At 37.5% G+C, this 19,239-nt stretch overlaps 1 protein-coding gene across 7 annotated transcripts in view; it reads right to left on the reverse strand.

The window, feature by feature from the left end:
• The window catches only part of CCSER2 (coiled-coil serine rich protein 2), a 57,149-nt gene that overhangs the window by 9,690 nt on the left and 28,220 nt on the right, over nucleotides 1-19,239 (reverse strand). For 4 of the 7 annotated variants that reach the window (XM_033065549.1, XM_033065548.1, XM_033065547.1 and 1 more), the window contains exons 6-11: nucleotides 17,113-17,275; nucleotides 16,305-16,491; nucleotides 10,934-11,017; nucleotides 10,083-10,169; nucleotides 8,505-8,603; nucleotides 453-537 (exon numbers count right to left, since the gene is read on the reverse strand). In XM_033065549.1, the coding sequence (XP_032921440.1) occupies nucleotides 453-537; nucleotides 8,505-8,603; nucleotides 10,083-10,169; nucleotides 10,934-11,017; nucleotides 16,305-16,491; nucleotides 17,113-17,275 (705 nt within the window). The remainder of the gene's footprint in view (nucleotides 1-452; nucleotides 538-8,504; nucleotides 8,604-10,082; nucleotides 10,170-10,933; nucleotides 11,018-16,304; nucleotides 16,492-17,112; nucleotides 17,276-19,239) is intronic. The other 3 variants (XM_033065545.1, XM_033065543.1, XM_033065544.1) reach the window with 1 other exon arrangement.

The raw sequence follows: 19,239 nt of genomic DNA on the forward strand, positions 1-19,239 counted from the left end.
TGAAAAGTTAAAACCTTTTGTGAGAGACAATGCAAGTGACACTTTCCCAGCAGCACTTTTCTGTACAACCACGACGCGTTGACATGAACAGACGCACAGATGCGCGTGCGGACGCGTGAGCAAACAGAACACACACGGACAGGAGAGTGCATCACAGCCATGGAAAACAGGGAAATGCAGCAAGCAAGACTGATGTTAGGACAAGACTGGAAACAAGGGCCTACTCAGGTTTGCCTGAAGAACTGCTGAGGTCTATTGGCACTTAATAACTGTTATAAAGCTATAAGTTGTAGCTGCTGTACGCTGGCTGAAGGAAGCGCTTTGTTAGCCACAGACTATCGTGTATGCCTGGAGATCTGCCTGAGGAGGAGACTACGAGATGAACAGTGCGTGCAAAGGGGAAGCTTCTACTGGAACACGGTGAGGGAGATGAGTGAGAGGTACAGACTCACTCTGTCTGCGGTGCGGTGGAACACTCCGAGGGATGCCCTGGAATGAGCCCTGCCAGGGAGAGAAGGAGGGAGCAGAATACCCACCCTGTGCAGAAAGAGAGAGGGGGAGAAGTATAATAAAAAAAGAGAACAGGGAAAAACAAGACACCAAAAAGCCACACCATTCTTTTTCCCCAAGAAAGATATTATTATATTTCCAGTTGTTCTGCTTTGTAAATGCTACACACTATCAAAGCCCAGATGTCCTAAACTAGTCAGATATCTTACAAAATACCTCCAGTTTTGTTCAATATATAAGTACACATTTCTGTCCAAGATAGTTTTAGGGGAACAGTACGGAAGCTGAGCTTTTCATGATTAAAAATATATGACAAAATTGTATTTATACAGTTTTCAAAAGTATTTTAGAAAATGCCTCACCAAGTAGTAGTTTGCTTAGTTCTAATCTACTGGAAAACCAGTCAACTTTAGTTTATAACAAATTTCTAATGCATAGAAACAATTTTTCCAGCAAGTCTTGTTGCTTTAGAGGCCGCTTTGCTCCAATTTCATCAGAACTACTTTTTGTGGAAGAGAAGAGGTAACATAATAGAACTGTTTTCCTTGCACTTTGCTCTTGGAGCTTGAGTCTTCTGTGAAAGGATCAGGGAACTGTGCAGATCCATGCAGTGCAGGGTTTGCCTGTCAGAGCTCTCAAATAACCACAGCTGTGACACACTGTGGTTGCTATGTTCTCAAAACAAGAAAAAGTGATTTTCTTACTACTTTTCCTTTGTCCCCACATCCTTACCTTTGCAAATCTAAGCTGCAATTTCCCTCTTAAATAACACAATCTTGATTTCCCATTTCAGCAGGACAAATTTAAATACCTCCAACCCTTTTTGCCATTTAAGCAGCTGAAAACTGCTTTTCTAAGTCCTGGAATACTGGTACAACAATAATGACTGCCCCTCTGCCTCCTGACCAAATAACTGTGGCTACTCTGTGAGCCAGCAGACTGAAGGCATCTGAACAGCACCTGCATGACAGAAAACAGGAACTCAGTTTGCCCCTCCTCTCCAGATTCTCTGCCTCTGACCATACTGCCACAGCAGTAAAAATAATAAAGCATTTGACTTCCATGCTTCTTTTAAAACAATATTAATCATCATATTATTTCTGTAAATAAATATTTTTGCTTTTATTTGCCATAGGAGAGTTTTAAACACTTCCCTGATCTTCCAGTTATCCTTACCTAATATGAGATTTTAGCCAGCACTATTCCAGGTTTCAGTACTGCTAGGATGAAACTTAACACATGCATTTACCCAAGTCTTAGAATCTGCTAGTCAGAACACTTTGCATCTAGAACAGCAAATAAACAAAAAGCCTGACAAGACTCCTTCACTGTTCTTCAGAAGCTGAGATAAAACAATTATTGCAGGAAAATCTAAGGGGAAAAATGAAACAGTTTCTTCAGTCTGATTATCTCTAGATGGAGGTATTGATTGCCTAATCCTCCATCAGTGGTCATTAAGATCACAATTTTTAGACTGCTGCTTGAATGCACTGGAACAGTACTAGCTTCAGTCAAGCAATGTAACAAAATAATATAATGTGCTGCACCAGCTGAATAGGTACATACATTAAATAGTCCTGGGAACATGATTTATCAATCAGGGACTGATGAGAAAATTATCAAACACTTTGGATTTTCATAGCACAGTACAAAAGAACACTATATTTTTTCCTCATATTTCATCCAAAATTGTGTGAGGCAGGATACTGGAACACCAGGACAAACTCTTTCCATTCCCTAAACACAACTGAATCTCCACATAGTAGAAAGCACATTATCACCAGGCACAAGTCTGATTTTGCAGAGACTCATCTGAATTGGCAACGGGCTTTTTCCACACTTCTTTGAAATTTTTAACATATTAAGAGGGGAGATATAAATTTTATATCCTTTCCCTTTTACTCTCTGAAAAGAGAGATTAAGATAAGCACAAGCCATCTAAGCTACATAACAGTTAAGACACTATTGTAAAGGCAATGAAATATTTACATGTCTTGATACATTCCAGAAATATTTAAGCATCCATATTAGCACTTCAAAGCACAGCACTAAGTACAGTCTTCTCAATAATTCTTTATGCTACTTTATCACTGCTGAGTGGAGAGGTAAATGAAGAAAGTGCAAGTAACTTCCTTGAATCTTTTGCCTGCTGAACTGGTCTCCAGGCTTATTTTAATCCCCTTCTCCCAAATGCTGCAGTTGACATTGTTCCATATATGTAAGTTCCAAATAAATGCTAGGTTTCTTTCTTGTAATAAATTAACAAACAAATAAAAATTTTCTAAAAATACCCCAAACAAGGGTTATTGAATTGTACATCAACATCAATTGAAAAAGTAAGGGTCAGCAGATACAGAACTGGGAATGTATTAAGATGAGTGTTATGACTTAAACTGATTATAAAAATTATAAAGGATGTACCAATCCCATTGATATAGCATATAAGATTTAAGTATCTGCAAATATGCCTGGCTTACAAAAAGATTAATTTTACTTTAGTAGCAATTATTGTACAAAACTCCAGCAAATTAACCAAGCTTTCTCCTTTAAACATCAACTCATATTCACCTCCTATTACTCATACGTGCACTGAGATTCCCAAGAAATCTAAAGAGGAGGAAAAAAGGAACACACTAATAAACACATCTCCTCAGATGATGATGGTACATATTCAAAATACACAGATAATGTGGCAGTTTCCTACAAAAAGTAAGAAAGAAGAAAAACCTGAATCACCACTTATTTATTACAATGTCTATAAAACTCATCACTAAGGAATTCTAGAATTGAAAGACAAGAACTTGACTTACCTCAACTTCTATTAAAAAAAATACCCAAACAAAAAAATATCTGATGGGATTCTTCTGGATTCTGAAGCAACCTTTTCCACTAAGACTTTTATGTTAGCCATTTGAACAGTCCCGCCCCACAGATATTATGTGCATCCATTCCTCTTATTTTCCAGATCCTGGATTTGTGAAATAGCAAAGGCATCCCCAAAGAGAAGTTAATCAGAATTTTTTAACAACATGAGATTCAGGAGTGGAAAAATAAGAGTAGCTGAGATAAAGCAGCCTACAAACCAGAAGGAAAAATGTTCTGAGATCCTGATGAATTGTACTATTTCTTTATGTTGTACTAAATGCTTTATGAAGTTCTGATTGTAACTGCACTGGGAAAACTTGGTGGCTGTTTTTTCTTTCAACTGCTACTATGAAGACTAGAACCAGAGTTTTCCACTGTTAATTATGAGCAGACTTCAACCTTAGAATAAGAAATCACATGAACAAAAGCAATTTCTTCTGCCAGAAAAGGAGAAGCAAAATATTTTGAAGCTATTGCCACACAGTAATTTTAGCCTAACAGCCAGATATTCCAGTTCTTTTCCCAAGGGTACACCAACATGCAAAACTGCTACTTTAAAAGTCTTTTCTGCTACAGAAGCAAATAAAAGAAAGAGCCTTCTTTTAACTCACACAACTGGAGCCTCTGAGCACTTCACTGAGGAGGTGATTTTTGCCACCTCTCACCGAGCACTGCCAGTTGTCTCATACACACTCAGAGTTCCCCATCATGAACAAACCTAGACTGACAGACTTCAATACTGAGGCAAACAAAATGTTTCTGCAGCACTCTTCTCTCACTGGCCTAGCACCCAGAAACAGACAATGAATTAGCAGTTCTGACGTCCAATAGTCTTTCTGGAAGTATTAATATAAAAAACTTCACCAACCCAGTTTTACATGCTAGTTTACACTAAACCAACAAGAATTGCTTATGGAGGGTTCAAGGACCTCTCCTCTCTGTAGTCCCTTCATGTTATGCACAGTCACAGCACAAGAGACAGGTGCACAATATGATCACCTAGCCCAGCTATGGCTTTGTTTCACCAAGTACATGTATAAGAACATGAAGCAAACAGCAGAGCATTGGACAGGGAGAGAAGCCAAGGCTGGATGTGAAGAGGAACACATGCAGTGACTGGACCTCAAGAGCTGCAAGTTTAAATCAATGGTTGTGAACATACACAGGATGTTTAAATCTAAGGTAGAAAGAGATAGTAAAACCAGAAGGACAACAGTACACACAGACAGACAAAGGATTACAAAGGTTCATTGAAACAATTGACATGAAAGGCTTTGGAATGACAAACTGGAACAAAATTCAAAGGTAGGGTAAGAATATCTCAGTGCAAAAGTAGAGAACAGATGGAGCAAAGAGCAAGACCATGCATGCTCCCATGCAAACTGACAGGTTTTGTTGTCATTTTAGTAGACAAGAATGGACTTGTACACACATTAAGACAGCAAAGCTCATTCTCATCACTGTGAGCTGTTACCAGGGGGAAATACCCAGCTTTTACTGCATACACTATCTTGCAGAGAGTGGATGAGAAACCAGCAACTAAGAAGACTAGTCCTCACAGGTCAGAATCTTCTGCAGGTATCTTGAACCAAATTCAAGGCTTTGCAGTTTGTTTGCTTGTCATTTACTTCTCAGCATCTGCCAACATCCTTTCCAGCCCAAGAAATCAAATGATTGATTTATCAACAAAAACTTGACTTGTAACCCCTTTATCCTCAAAGTCTTAAAAATATCAGTATTTACTATTAGAGAAACAATCCTGCAAAGTATGCAAGTCAAGTGTGGCAATGGATGTTCACATTTTTCTTTCTTGTAAGCTGTCCATTAACATTAATTTCTTCAGGTAATTTCTATCTTCTTCCAGGGTTTGTTTATTTTCTTCTATGATAGTAAAATCATAAGACACACTAACTGGAATGAATTCTGTATTAGAGACCTGTAAGAGATCCTTTCAGAAATACCATGGTCTACCCTGCCAGCAAATGTTTGTACAAGCCTTCATCCCAAGGATGGCTAACCAAGAATAAAACACAAACAATAAGAAGTTACCTAAAATTTGAGCATCCTGAGAGGACACTTACAAGAAATACCACGTCACAGACACAGCAGACAGGCAATGGGTAGCTACCTATCAATTTTTAAGAAGCCAAATTTTCCAAGCATTTCTTTCCAGCCCCTGGTTTTATTATGTGAGCACTAAGTTCCAAGGATTAAGTTAAAGTTACACAACTTCCATTAATGGACATATTTACCTTTAAATATGAAAAAAACTAAAAGTACTTTGAAAACCTGTGGTCCCTAGAAAGAACAACGCCAGACAAGTTTATAATCACATCAGAATGGGCCATTTTCTAGAAATATTTAATAACAAAGAAACTGTGTGAACATGACTTTTAAAAACAAATACATTTAATGATAGCTTGTTATTTCAGCATCTATTCTTCATGACACACTACATTAACAATGTTTGTTAGGCACACTTCAGTAAGCACTTAAAGTATCCCTTGGAACACTAAATCACTGTGTTCCCAGACTGGTACTAACTCCTGAGGAATAAACACATTGTATCAGTTCTGATTTGTATAGAATATATAGAATATAATTAGTGACATTAATTTTAAAAATTGTGATACCTGAAGTACCAAATATCCACCATAATTTAAAATGACTGGTAGGTCAACTGTAATAGGAAAAACTGAACTAGTTAAATATTCATCAACATTGAAAAATATTTACATGCTTAAAGAAGCAAAAATCTAAGATGTCTTAAAGGGCCCATTTTGTCATTGCCAAGAGTTCAATTATACTTTGGTTTAAAAATAAAAGCTAATCTATATTTTAAAAAAGCTAGTCTACAGAAAAACCTGGTAATTTCATAAATATTAACATTATTTCATGATTTACACCATATACAGGATCAATAAACATGATTTTTCTTAGTCTTTATACTTAGGTCAAGATCATTAAATTAAACTGAAGAGAAACGTTAATAAAGCAGAATATTTTGTTTAAGAGGTTTTAGGGGTTTGAGTAGTGGGAAGGTTTTCTTTAGGTATGTCCTATTTACTGTACTCTTACCCTCAAGAAAGTAAGAGCTGATTGTGTCTCATTTATATTGCAAGAGACTTTTTTTTACTAGGTTCCAGATCAAAAACTTATTATACATTAACGTGTCTATTAAGCCATGCAAGGAAGCACCAAATGGATGCATGGAAGCACTTTAACAGAGGAAGCATTAAACCAGAAAGCTGAGGTCTGACCATTAGAATTGAAATTTGACTGCACCAGCCAGACCATCATTCTTGAAGGAATTCCACATTATGGAGCTCCTGTTTCTGTTGGCTGGCAGAAAGCCTGTAACTTACAAATATGCATGTGTCAACACTGAAAACACCCAAAAAACATGCCCAAAACATTCTGCCCAAAACTTCCCAGCCATCAAAAGGCCCTGAAAAGCAGCATAGTTTCAAAATTTGTTAACACTTCATGAATTTTCCTAAGTCCTTTATCAATTTCATGAGAAACTTTGCCCATGAATAAAAATACCAAGATGTCTGGATTGTGTGTGCAAAGATCATGTGCCTAGAAAAACCTATGTGTATCATATACATATATTCACACCCAACCATGGATACAGCAGAGGTTCCTTTAGCTCTTCTTAAAGGTAGTGTCCCTTAACCCAAACTTCCTCCTGACAAGTAAAAGTCTTTTTGATCAAAACTACAATATAAATTGAAAAAAATACACTGGCCAACCTGACCCAAACCAGAAAATTGTACTGAGTGACTCCTCGTCCTTGGGACAGCAACTCACATTCCCCATCTTCTTTGTCTTATCAATTAACACCATAAGTTGCATAAATTAACTTGTGTAGTTAGCAACTAACTTTCCACAACTATTAATCTTGTCTCTGAAGCCTTGTGATAAATGAGCTAGGAAAAAAGGAAGATGGAAAAATAGCCACTAACCATGTAACAGTATCAATGCACAAAGACATCCAATGAACAGCACACACATGAAATTAAATTGAGAAACAATGCAAGGGCTCAGAAGCTCCAAAGTAAAAGGAGAAGAAACAAATGGGATGAACCAAGATGTTCCATGTACATGGGGAAGCAGAGGTGTCAAAGCAAACCAAAAGCTACTTATGGTTATAATCTTTTGACAGCAGGTTCAGACAGAAAGAAGGAGGTTGGAAAACATGGGTACAGTTGTTTGCCAGTAACTGGTGAACACACTAGCGCTATATATTTAAAAGAGCAATTTTAGGAGGATAAAAGGGGTGATTCATCTTTATTACAAGCTTACATCAAGCAACTCAAGGTAGGATTAAAACAAAGAAACAAAAAAAATCAAACCCATTTTTAACCTTTAAATAAAACGTCCTAGGTTTTCTAGCTAGAGCAGTAGCTTGAAGATCCAAATGCTATTTGCTGGTAACTAACAAAAGCTTTGTTTAGCAAAGGTAATTTCTGCTTGTTATATAATATCAAATATGTTGTTCCTTCCCCATCTCAAATATTCTATTGGCATTCCATGACAAATGTGAATTTTACATAGCGGAAAAAAATGTGATCCATGCAACAATATATGGGAATGAAGATGTCTTTTGTCAAAGTGATAGTCACACAATTATTTTTTTAATGATTCCAGTTATTAAAATAAATTATAAAAGCCAAATAAATATTAAAAATTATTAACCTTTGTTTTTACACTTATGCACCAAAACTCAGAATACCCTGTTTCTTTTCCCCAACAAATATGAAAACATGAACAATGAAAATCTGACCAGGAAAAAACCTGAAGAGATAACTTTGACTTTAAAGCCTGGTTATAAGAAAATCTCTTAAGTATGACTAGATATACAGCTTGGATTGACTGTAACTTGAATACTGCAAAATGTGATTAATTAAAGAGAAGATTTCTAAAGTTTAATTATTTATTTTAAAATAAATGTTTGCAATATTTGTTTATACAATAGGCCTGCAAAAGAATGCAAGGGTTGCACAGCAGGAAGCACACTACTCACAGACAGTACAGAATCTCTTAAGGCTGACTTGTGTGAGAGCCAAGGTTATAGAAGTGGGGAATGAAAGGCAGCAAGAGGTACCCGAGCCCACGTTACTCACAGAACTCCTCCTCCAGGAGGTCTGCGTGAATTTATCGGCACACGCGCGCGCTGCCCCTGGAGGTTTTTGACTGTCCTTCTGGCAGTTACATCTGGTGGCCTTAATCACCCCCAGAAAGAGAAAAAAAACCAAGAATTAGTCAGAAATTAACTAACTAAGCCTCTGGAAAAGTACAGTTAAAGCACAGTGTTCAAATATGAAGCATGACTTGATTGTGGAGCACAATATGATTAAACTGTAAAAACCACTATTTACAGTGCTGCACAACTGCTGCTTTTCTCAAAGGATATTGAGCAGTAATCCAGATTAAATATTGACTTGTGAAAAAGTTTTTGCCCTTAAATTTCAGAAGCATGGAGTTCTTCAAATCATTTTTCAGTCACTACAAATGTAAGTTATACCCATCTCTACTGCTGCACCAGTTACAGGTTACTCCAGCAATCAGGCACATGACTGAACAGGGAAGGAAAAACTTCCTTCAAGGAATTTTGGCTGATTGTGGAGTGAAACTAAGTGTACCCAAAACCCAACACTGATAACAAAATGCTAACAAACAAGGTAATCTGGTGTGGTATGCTGTGATCTGGGATTCTGCTATTTGAACAGCAGAGCAAATGTCAAATCTTCATCTTTCAGTTTTGTGTTTAAGGAATGTTCCCAAGCCAGGGAGGGAGAGGATGAAGGCCACAGCTCACTTTTACTGCACACACCTACAAAAGCACATGTTTAGCATTTCATTGGAGATTATGGTCACACAAGTACTGTCTCCAGCTATGATAAATACATATGGTGTGCACCTCTTGGCATCTCATCTACCCTGCCAGTAGGATCTTGCTGTGGCTTGAAAGTGTGGGGCTATTTCACAAGAATTGTCACAGCAGGTGAAATTACCGGAACCAAATGCTAAGCTATACATGGCGAAATCCAAACTCAGAACACAAGCAAAAAGGTAAAAGGCATATGTGACTTCTGCTTAAGGCCTTGTGTCTCCCTGAACTTCATTTATGATAAAGTGCCCCCACAACTTTTTCTTAGCTGGCAGATTTAATCTATTTAACTTTTGTATTGCTTCCTAAAAAAGCAATCAACTTAGAATACCACCTTGCTCAGCTTTAAATTCTATGGTGTAGTTCTTTATTAAGATAATGGACAATAGAGGAAAGGAGAGGGAGGAAAAAAAAAGTTACAAAAATTCTAAGCAGAATGACAGGCCCAATCCTTGCCCATTTTAAAGTTATTTTAAGTGTAGCCTCATCTTTTCCTCATTGTTATTTTTGAGCAGCTTCTAGAATTTTATCTAGAATTTATTTTATTTTTCAAAACTGTTTTGGAAATTAAATACTTTCAACAGCGTTACAAACATCCTTGCTTAGTGCCACACAAAATCATGACTGGGTTAATGGAATTAAAGATCCCAGGAGCACAACTGGGAACCCAAGCCTACCTTTGTTACAGTGGAAGTGCAAGAAAATAAATAGCTGTCTAAGGTCTCTTAAAGCCTTCATCAGAATTGCCTACTGAAGATGCACTCTGCATTGCACACCTGGGATTTTGCTAAACATTTTGGATTATACTTACAAGCTGCTGCTCTAATTGGTTGATTGTTTCATCCTTTTTCCTCAGTTCGTCTTTAAGCTGCCTGATCTCATTCAGCAGATCATCCATCTGCAACAGAACAGTGATTTTCTGTAAGGACTGCATGATGTAAAGCAACACCTCTACAGGATATACGAGATCAGACATGTCTGGAGGCATGGCAGTGACACAGCACATGCTTTCCTCCTGGTCAGAGAGGGGCTGCAGATACACAGGTTAAAGAGTGAAGAAACTTGACTAAAAGGCCCTTTAATATGCCAAATTCAGCTGACCCACTAAATTTCCAGGGTAAGTAAATCAGCTGCACGTTTGAAGCAGTAATTCATCTGTTGTGCAAACAAGTGACATCATGTAGATGAACATGCCTAGTCAGCAAACACTACAGTCCTCTTTATCAGCAACAAAAATCACTGAACTCAGAACAAGCATTAGATCTTAAGTCTTCTAGAACTTCATGAAGTATTTATAGCCTTGTTACATTTCCAGTAAGCACAGTTTCCCTCCCATAAATACAGAATTAGGGATCTTTGTATCATGATTTTACAATTATTGTAAGCAATGCTACAAAACCTCACCACCACAGAAAACACTTTGCAAGTCTGCAACTGTAAAAGATGATCCCATCTGCAACACCTACTGTGATTTCTTCTGCCTTTAATACCCATTCTAGAACAATAAACTTGCCACTGATTTGCTGGGGTTCACCTAGGCTGGCATTTAAATAAAGAAAGAAGCAAGAAGCAGTACTTCAGTAACACACAAGCTTTGGGTGTGTTTTCTAAACGTAAACAGTTTGCATCTTTTGTTCCTTAGAGTCAACCTATGTCATTTACCTTAAAACTTGACTCAGCTTCTTGTGGTTCTGGACTCGATGGAACTGAGAATGTGATGTCTTGGAGTGACACATTTTCATCATTCTACCAGGGGATAAAAAAAAAAGAATACAAGTTTGAATTACTTGTTGAAACAGCAAGTTTCCTTTTTCCCCCTCATTGAAAATCCTCCCTTGCTGCAGCCTGTGTACAATGCCCAATTCAGGGCCATGCTACAGACACTTATATTTCATTTCCATAACCTGATAGAACTTTACATCTCACAGGTTTTTGGTGCTTTTTTGGTTTGGTTGGGGCTTTTTTGTGAGTTTTTTTTGTGGTTTTGTTGTTTTGTTTTGCTTCTTAGGCTTTTATATAGACTGGTGATTTTGCAAACAGTCAAGTTTACACTGTCCAGCACTCAGCTGTATTCAGTTCTCAAGTAGCTGCTTGTCCCTTCCAAGGTCCATGGCCAGCAAGACTGATGAAGCAGCAGTTTACACTCCATGTTAGGGACAAATTCTAACAGAGTCCTCTGAAACAATTTGCACAATAATACCATAAAAATGCAAACATTTCTAAAATGCTAGAGGAGAAGTGCAGTAGTTAAAATCCTAGAATTACTTACAGTATATCAAATTATTTTTTGCATATTTATATTGTATTTTATATTTATCTTATATTCCCAATTAACAAATTTCAGCAACAAATTTAAGCAATTATTCAAATACACACACTCAAAAGTGAAGCTACAGATGGCCACGGTTACAGTTGTGAAAAAGTGGGAAATGGAAAAAATGGGAAAAAAAACCAAGACAAACCATTTCATGCAAAAGTATCTGTACCCCCAAAATACCTGTTACTGCTATTAAAATGCAGGGAAGTAGAGCAATAAGATATTCCACAACAGCAGATTAAGACCTAATTGCAAAGAAGGTTAGTATGTCACACACTCCCTGGTGATTTAAATCAGTACTCCAGGCCTGTGCTACACCTGACTCATTCACCAGCAAAGCAGGGACAAAGGTCATTTGCAGCAATTCCCTCGCCACTATCATAATTATCTCAGTACTCATGTAGAGAACACAGCATAACTGGAAAAAAAACAGTTCTAACACTATCAGTGGGAACTCAAGCCCCCATTTGAACACATGCTAGGATTAATCTATGAAATCTGTCTTGTGCTTTTTGTTTCTTGCTCATTATATTGTCAAAATGCAATGGAAAATCAGCAAAATAGCAGCCTTGTACAAAAAAGAACATATTAGAATTACTAAAAAGATGATAGAATTAGCAAAGAAAATGCACCTGCTTGTATGCATATGTTATTTTTGGTAGGCTAGAAATAATACTGAGAAGTATACCAAGATACCATCAAATCTGGAAACTTGGAGAGAACACATGCTTTAAAATCTTTTGGTAAAGATACAATTAACTTTATAAAAAGGTATCACCAGATTGCACATCACACTACAACAGGCAATATAAAAAACTGCTCCCTCTAACATTTTTACAGCAGTACAATACATTATTTATTTTGGTATAATCACTTATACAGAGCAGTGGCAAGTTTATGAGGGTCTATCAAATTTTTACCAAGGTCTAGGTTTTGATTCCCAATTCCAAACTTTATTCAGTACAAATCACTCATCTGAATAGGTTCCTTTGCTAGTGGCATTTCTATAAGGATGCAACCAGAATTTAAGTGGCCATCAAGCAGAGGGTGCTATTCACCTGCTGCCTGCTTGGCATTCTGAGTGCAGTTTCATCCAGGCCATGTCAATCCCAGTGCCCACTGTCAAACACTGTCAACACTGACAGTCTAACAGTTAAATAATGGCTTAAACCTAAAATTTGTCAATTTGATGTGCTATTTTTTGTTCATCTCTTTTGGTTCTGTTTCTTTCAAGCACAACTAAGTCACTGAGGTGAACTATTTTGTGGCTAGTAAAAAATAATACTTGTAGGGGCAATTTATTAAACTTAATGTATGAAACATAATGTCCTTTTATTTTGTAAGTGTTTCTTTCTCAGCTTCAGGTTTCTCATAAACAAAGATGAATCTCTCTTGTGGATCTCACCAGGTGCACAAGGAAAAGAACACAATGAATATGTATTTCAAAGGTACACAAGTGACTTACTGATCTCAAACATCAGCAAGATGCACTGATTCATTTAACAAGTTTGCACTATGCACTATATGGTATGGTTCACGTTTTTATTCACACCTCTTCATACAAATAGGCCATATCTGATAAGTTACAGTGAAGATCTGTGCGTGAAAAATAGAACTTCATTTCCATTCAGGAAAGATGAGTTGAAATTAAACATTCTTTATAAAACCTGCCTCCCACAGAAAAAAGAGCTTCACAGTTCTGTGAACTACTTCATGTTTCAGCCCTCCCGACAAGAGCAGCAAGTGCTGATCTCAGGTAAGACAGGGTAGTTGCAACTACTGCTGGGTTACTACAGAGGATGGTCAATCCTTGCCAAGATCAAAGGCTCCAGGGCAACAGAAATAGAACAATCTTATTTAAAATTGTATTAACACATTAGCCTCCACCCAGAGCAGCAAGTTTATGAAATTAATTGAGGAGGAGAAAGAAATTGTTAAGATCAGAAGAAAACTTATTTCTTAATAAGCATGCAAATTAAGTACCTTAGTCAATGTTTAAGAGGCATTAACATTTACATGTCAATTATTACTAGAATTAGACTTCCAAACCATTCTCTTCTTACAGTACAAAGTTAGCACTCCAGTTAGGCATTAAAGACAGAATGCTCTCCAGCAGTACACCCCTCTGTAAGCATGGCTGCATTAGTACAAGAACAAGCTACCTTTTTCACTCCATGTAGGTTAGTAAAACATTACTGACAAGTCAGAGAAGCTTATACACACCACTGTGAAAATGTTCTGAACTCTGTACAAGAGCCTCCTATTGCTGATTTCACTGTTTGAAGGCACAGGAAGATGGCAGTGCAAGGAGTTAGCAGTCAGCACATGTACTGCTGCTGCTGTTATCCTGCTCACACAGAGCTCAGCCAAGGCTCTGTACTCAAGTAACTATTTATTTTTCCAAGCTGAACTGGGAATGCAGCACCAACCCCACACTGCTGCAGCTACGTTGCTAGCAATACTCCAGCTAATTTATATCCAGTTCTGTGAGCTCCAGTCACAGCAATGAATCCAGTACAGCACATTAAGTCTCCCCAGGAATCTGCTAGGTATACATTCATTATGTGCTGTGCTCCACACTAAGTCATACTATGGTTGATTAGATAATTGTATAATACTGAATTTAATTACTAACTCTTCCTATTTTACTGTAACTGTTCCTCTGAGACCTTGTGCCTAAGTCCTGACTACAGCTCTATTTCTACCTACCCAAATCAAATATTAGTGCTGAATGACACAACTGGAGAAAGGCAACACATACATTTAAATGTGTAATATTGGTGGAGCTAACAGAAGAACTTCTGCTTCCATAATACAACTGGAGTTTGAAAGCAGTTGACTTTGTACCTTGATTTTTTATATTTTGCAAGAAGCTCCGTGTGTTCCAGTCCTAGTTCACTGTTCAGAACACTAAAGTTCAACTAAATGTTTTCAAAACTGTATCTCAGTTCAAGAAGTAAAAAAGAATTGTGGCATTTTTACCCATTCCTGTTACTATGAAGCTCGATGTTTACTGCAAAGGCTTAACACTTTAATGTAATGAAAAAATATTTCACACAAGTTTTGCCCTATTTTTTTAGCAAATTACGGTAATAAAGGTCTGAAGTTTGCCCCTCTGTAGTGTGCTAATTTACTTTTACATTACTATTCATGATCTTTGATTAAAAGACTGGATTATACACAGGAGAGTAGAATAAATATTCAGAAGTCCAGTGATGAGTTTTGGAAGCGGTGAGTCAAAACAGGGTTGGTTTAGGTCAGGAAAATACGTCAAGTATGCCTGACAAAGTTTGAAGGGAAGAATAATACCTGTTATTACTAAACTCACTGTTACAGGGAGGAAGGATCAGGCATTTGTCAAGACAAGGAGCAAATTTTGAAACGTGAACATATTAAGAGTAACTGCTTCATTCTGTGCATTTAAGTTCTTTTTAAAAAGAAGTTCATCTGAGCTACTTGAGTCAATGATTTTATTCTGCAACCTGGCTATTATAAACTAGATCAGGATTTTACACATGATACTCTGCAGGGCCACACAGTACTTGGCTATAATGTGCAAGCCTTTACACAGTGAACCACACAAACAGATCATCCATCAAGTTGCCAAACTGTCCTAGTGTTAAAGGCATTAAAAGCCCTAGATAAAGGTTCCCTGCTACCTCTATATTAATCCTGGGGCGGTTGGGGGTACAGTTTTTGCAGCCCACCACTCACCAGGTTTTAAGAACACACTTCCCTCCCTTTTGACACTATATTCATTTTGTTACAACTGTTTTTCCCCCTGACAAAATCGGGAACACATCTCAGTACAGGAAGCAAATGCTCACATTTCTAAAAGGCACAACTGCACCCCTGAATTAGCCTCAAGGTTGATTTGCCTTTTTTTTTTTTGTGTGTTTTGTATTAGTGCCTTACTTTTAAGGCACAAAGTTGTTTTCACTACATTATCTTATTAGGAAAGAACAGCGATGAATCTGGTATTAAAAGACAACATCACACAAACACTTTTCAATGCTAATCTGTATATGCCTCCAAAGAAAGCCTCATGGACTGTTTTTTATTATGGTAACAAAGGAATTTTTGTAGCCATATTTTGAATGCCATGCTTCTGCTGAGTCATTTAGCAGTTTACCAACTCCCACAACTTGCCAAGTTTTGAGGTGCATTGAAAAAGCTTCTTAAAAGCTTATGACAACTTCATTACATAGAAATTGCTATGAAATTTATTAAATTTTAACACTTCCAATAGAGATGACCCAGTAGGATTTGCTAAGCTTCTTGCCAAATCACACAGAAAAGAATGAGGAAAACAAAGCCTTAAGAAAAAGCTATTAGCATTGACTTGCTGAGTGCAAGTTTGATCAATGGGATCAATTTTAATACTTTTTAATTTTTTAAACTGCCAGCTTTTTGAATCTTATTGGAAGAAAAAGCTGGTTTTCACATCCACTTATTTTCTTTCTTAGTTTGATATTTTCTCAGAGAAGTAAAATTTAATATTGAATAAATATTAAAATTTTTAGTATTTAGCATGTTGCGTAGTCAGTAAAGTGCTGACAAGGCACAAAAGGTGCTATTGCAATAAAAGATATTGTCACTTTCTGGAACCCTGTGATTCAATGTATACATGAACGCCAATATCCTAACAAGGCCAAGCAGAACATCTAGGCTCAGTCCCCAGTTTATTTCAGTGCTTTAGCCCCTTGGGCAGCTCACCTGGTGCAGCAGCCTCTTGAGTTTGAGGAGCTGGGTTTTGACCGCGGTGCAGTCCTGCACCATGTGCCGCAGGGTCATCTCGTCCAGCATCACCGTGTTCTCCGCCAGCGCCCGCGGCGCCTGCAAGCTGCTGCCTGCCCTGCAGCTCTCCAGGGCACCCACAGCAGACTCCAGGTAGCCTGAACCCCTGAGGAGAAATCCAGAACAGAAAAACACAGATGTCAAAGTGCAGCTAAACAGCATTTGGTAAAAAGGAAAGCATTATGCAATTTGGTCTATACTTACATACTGTGGCACACAGCAGAAAATAAATGCATAAATTGGAAAATGTCAATGCTATTTCAGTTAATTACAGTTTTCCTTTCCACTCCCAGAGATCTCTCTCTGACTATAAACTACAGCACCCTAAAACCAGTTAGTTCAGCAGAATTTCTATAAACTGTCATTCAACTCTTTAAGAACTAAAAGGCTGCATTCACTTTACCAACAAACTAAACTGCAAAAAGTTGCCCAAACTTACAAAATCCAAGTAGTAAGACATTGCAATGGTTTCCAATGGAACATATAAGGTATTTTAATCAACATGTATAATACTGTATCAACATGAGCAAAAAGTACTTGGAATGAAAACAGAAGCCTAAGTTTTGAAAAGAAATTGTTATGACCCTCAGTGGTGCTTCCACTCAGACATACAACTATTCTGAAAATGTTGTACTTGTACTCAGTATCACTTGAGACCCCTTAGTGCCAAAAAGGAATTGCTCACTGGTGCTTTAAATGTTTGTGAGGATATACAAAAGTGCTTTACCTGTTCAAATCATTTTTACCATGGATATAATGGTCAGCATGGCCAAGATGATAGTGCTCCTGTGTATTCCATCTCTGTTGCGGTGCTCTTTTCCAGAATCCCTCTTGATGCTGTCTCGAATTTCTGTCTTGTCTGTCATAGCGGCTCATATTTTCACATTCCTCTACAGAGCGCATAATGTTAAAAAAAATTTTAAAGACTTGTTCCCAGGACCTTGCAAATAAAATATTAACTATGTGCTGGTAACAGATGCAGTGTAAAGTCTGCAGGGTTTGTTTTGTTTTTTTTAACTGATCCAAAACAGTAAGCACTTTAGAAGTGTCAAGCAGACTTCTGTAACAATGTCACATTTTTATTAAAACAAACTTGATACAAGAATAAGAGCAACCTGTAGAATAGCAGAAACTAAAGAATCCAGCTTTAACGGTATTTCCAGCTTAAACAGAAAGGAGGTAGAGATTATGGAAGAAAAGAATTTAAAAGTAATAATTTCCTGTCCTTCTTACTGATGGTATCACCAGGCCTTTGACAAGTTCAAACAACACACAAACAGAGAAAGACAACATCATAAAAAAGACCAGTATTGCATTGCAAAAGGAAACAGTTTAGTTACTTAAAATACAGATACACCTCCTCACCTATTCACCTTGTTTGGTTTTCAGATTCAGACACATTTAATCTGTGTTTACTTGGAAAACCAGCATGATTTAAAACATGGAAAACAAATAATCTCTTTAAAGCACCAACTTCTGTAAAGCCACAGGAATTCCACAAACGTCTTAAGGGAACAAACGCTAAATTTGGCAACAGCCCGGAAACGACTGAGAGAAAGCCAAAACAACTTCTACCCGGGCAAAAACAGCCCTGAAACTGCTATTCTGCCACCACACCTGGTGCTTCACTTACCCAAGCAGTTTTCCTGACATTGTCAGTCCTTTGCCAGGAGCAGCCCCACACAAGGGAGCGGTGTTTGCCGCTGCCCCCAGCGCGCAGGGCTCCCAAACAGGCCCTCCTTCCTGCTGGGCTCCCAGCCTGCGTGGGGCTGGAGCCAGCCCAGCGTCACCCTGTCATTGACACTGCCCTCCCCGCTCCCTGCATACTTGTGGAGCTAGAACTGTTGCTATAAATAGTGGCCAAGCGGCATCCCAGGCTCCAAAGTGAAACCAGGAGAGTTTCTGAGGACCTGGAAAGTCTTAAGAGGCTGACGTCAGTGAAGTCACATATAATTATGGAAAAAGTGTTGGCAAAAAGTGCTGTTAAACATTACTAGAACAAGTACACATACCTACAATTCAGTTTTCATCACCTAGCAAATAACCAAAAATTTGCATAATAAAATAAACGTATTCACCTTAACTAAAAGAAGATTTATTTTCATTTAGCAGCATCTTTCTACGGCTCATAACACATGAAAATTAAAAACAACAAAAGCCCTCGGTAAGTTTACAAGCAATTATGATTTTCAGCTTTGGAAAAGCAAATATTGAGACATTGAGAAAAGACAGGTGGAGATTAACTGAGAAGTTTTGCTTTTTCAAGTGGTCATGTTTACATAAGGGAAAACCTGGAGGTGGCTTTTGAATTCTTCTTTTCATATCCTCTGCTGAAAATACAGAATTTTCAAGATAGGCAGAAATAACCAGTTTATACCAGATTAATTTTATAAAGAAACCCAACCTCTAAAAAATTGTAAAAAGTTTCAGTAATTAGCTTTTAATGATTTTGTGGCAAACATTCAACTTTATAAACATGCCCTTCTAGCAGTTTTTAAATTAATAATTTGTAATAGAATTACTGATGCAAATGCAGTGCATGTTTCATATAAACAAGGAAACTTAGGAGAAATTGATCTACCCTTTAAAATCCTGTCTTCGTTTTTTCCCAACAGAATTAAATTACCCCCATTGAGAATATGCCTTAGGCTTGCATTGCTACCCATTCTGGAAAATTAACTGAATAAAAAAAGCAAAAAATTCATACCTGTCAGGATTGAAAAGCTGCATACTTGCAATGTTCTCAATCATTTCACACAAGCACTTTGAAAAACTCACTCTGAGATTTACCAGTTTAAGCACTGCACCTCATACGTGCACAGTGTTAAAACACGATGTGCCACCATCATGGTAG

The sequence above is a fragment of the Catharus ustulatus genome, chromosome 8, assembly GCF_009819885.2.
Source record: "Catharus ustulatus isolate bCatUst1 chromosome 8, bCatUst1.pri.v2, whole genome shotgun sequence".
Classification (NCBI taxonomy): domain Eukaryota; kingdom Metazoa; phylum Chordata; class Aves; order Passeriformes; family Turdidae; genus Catharus; species Catharus ustulatus.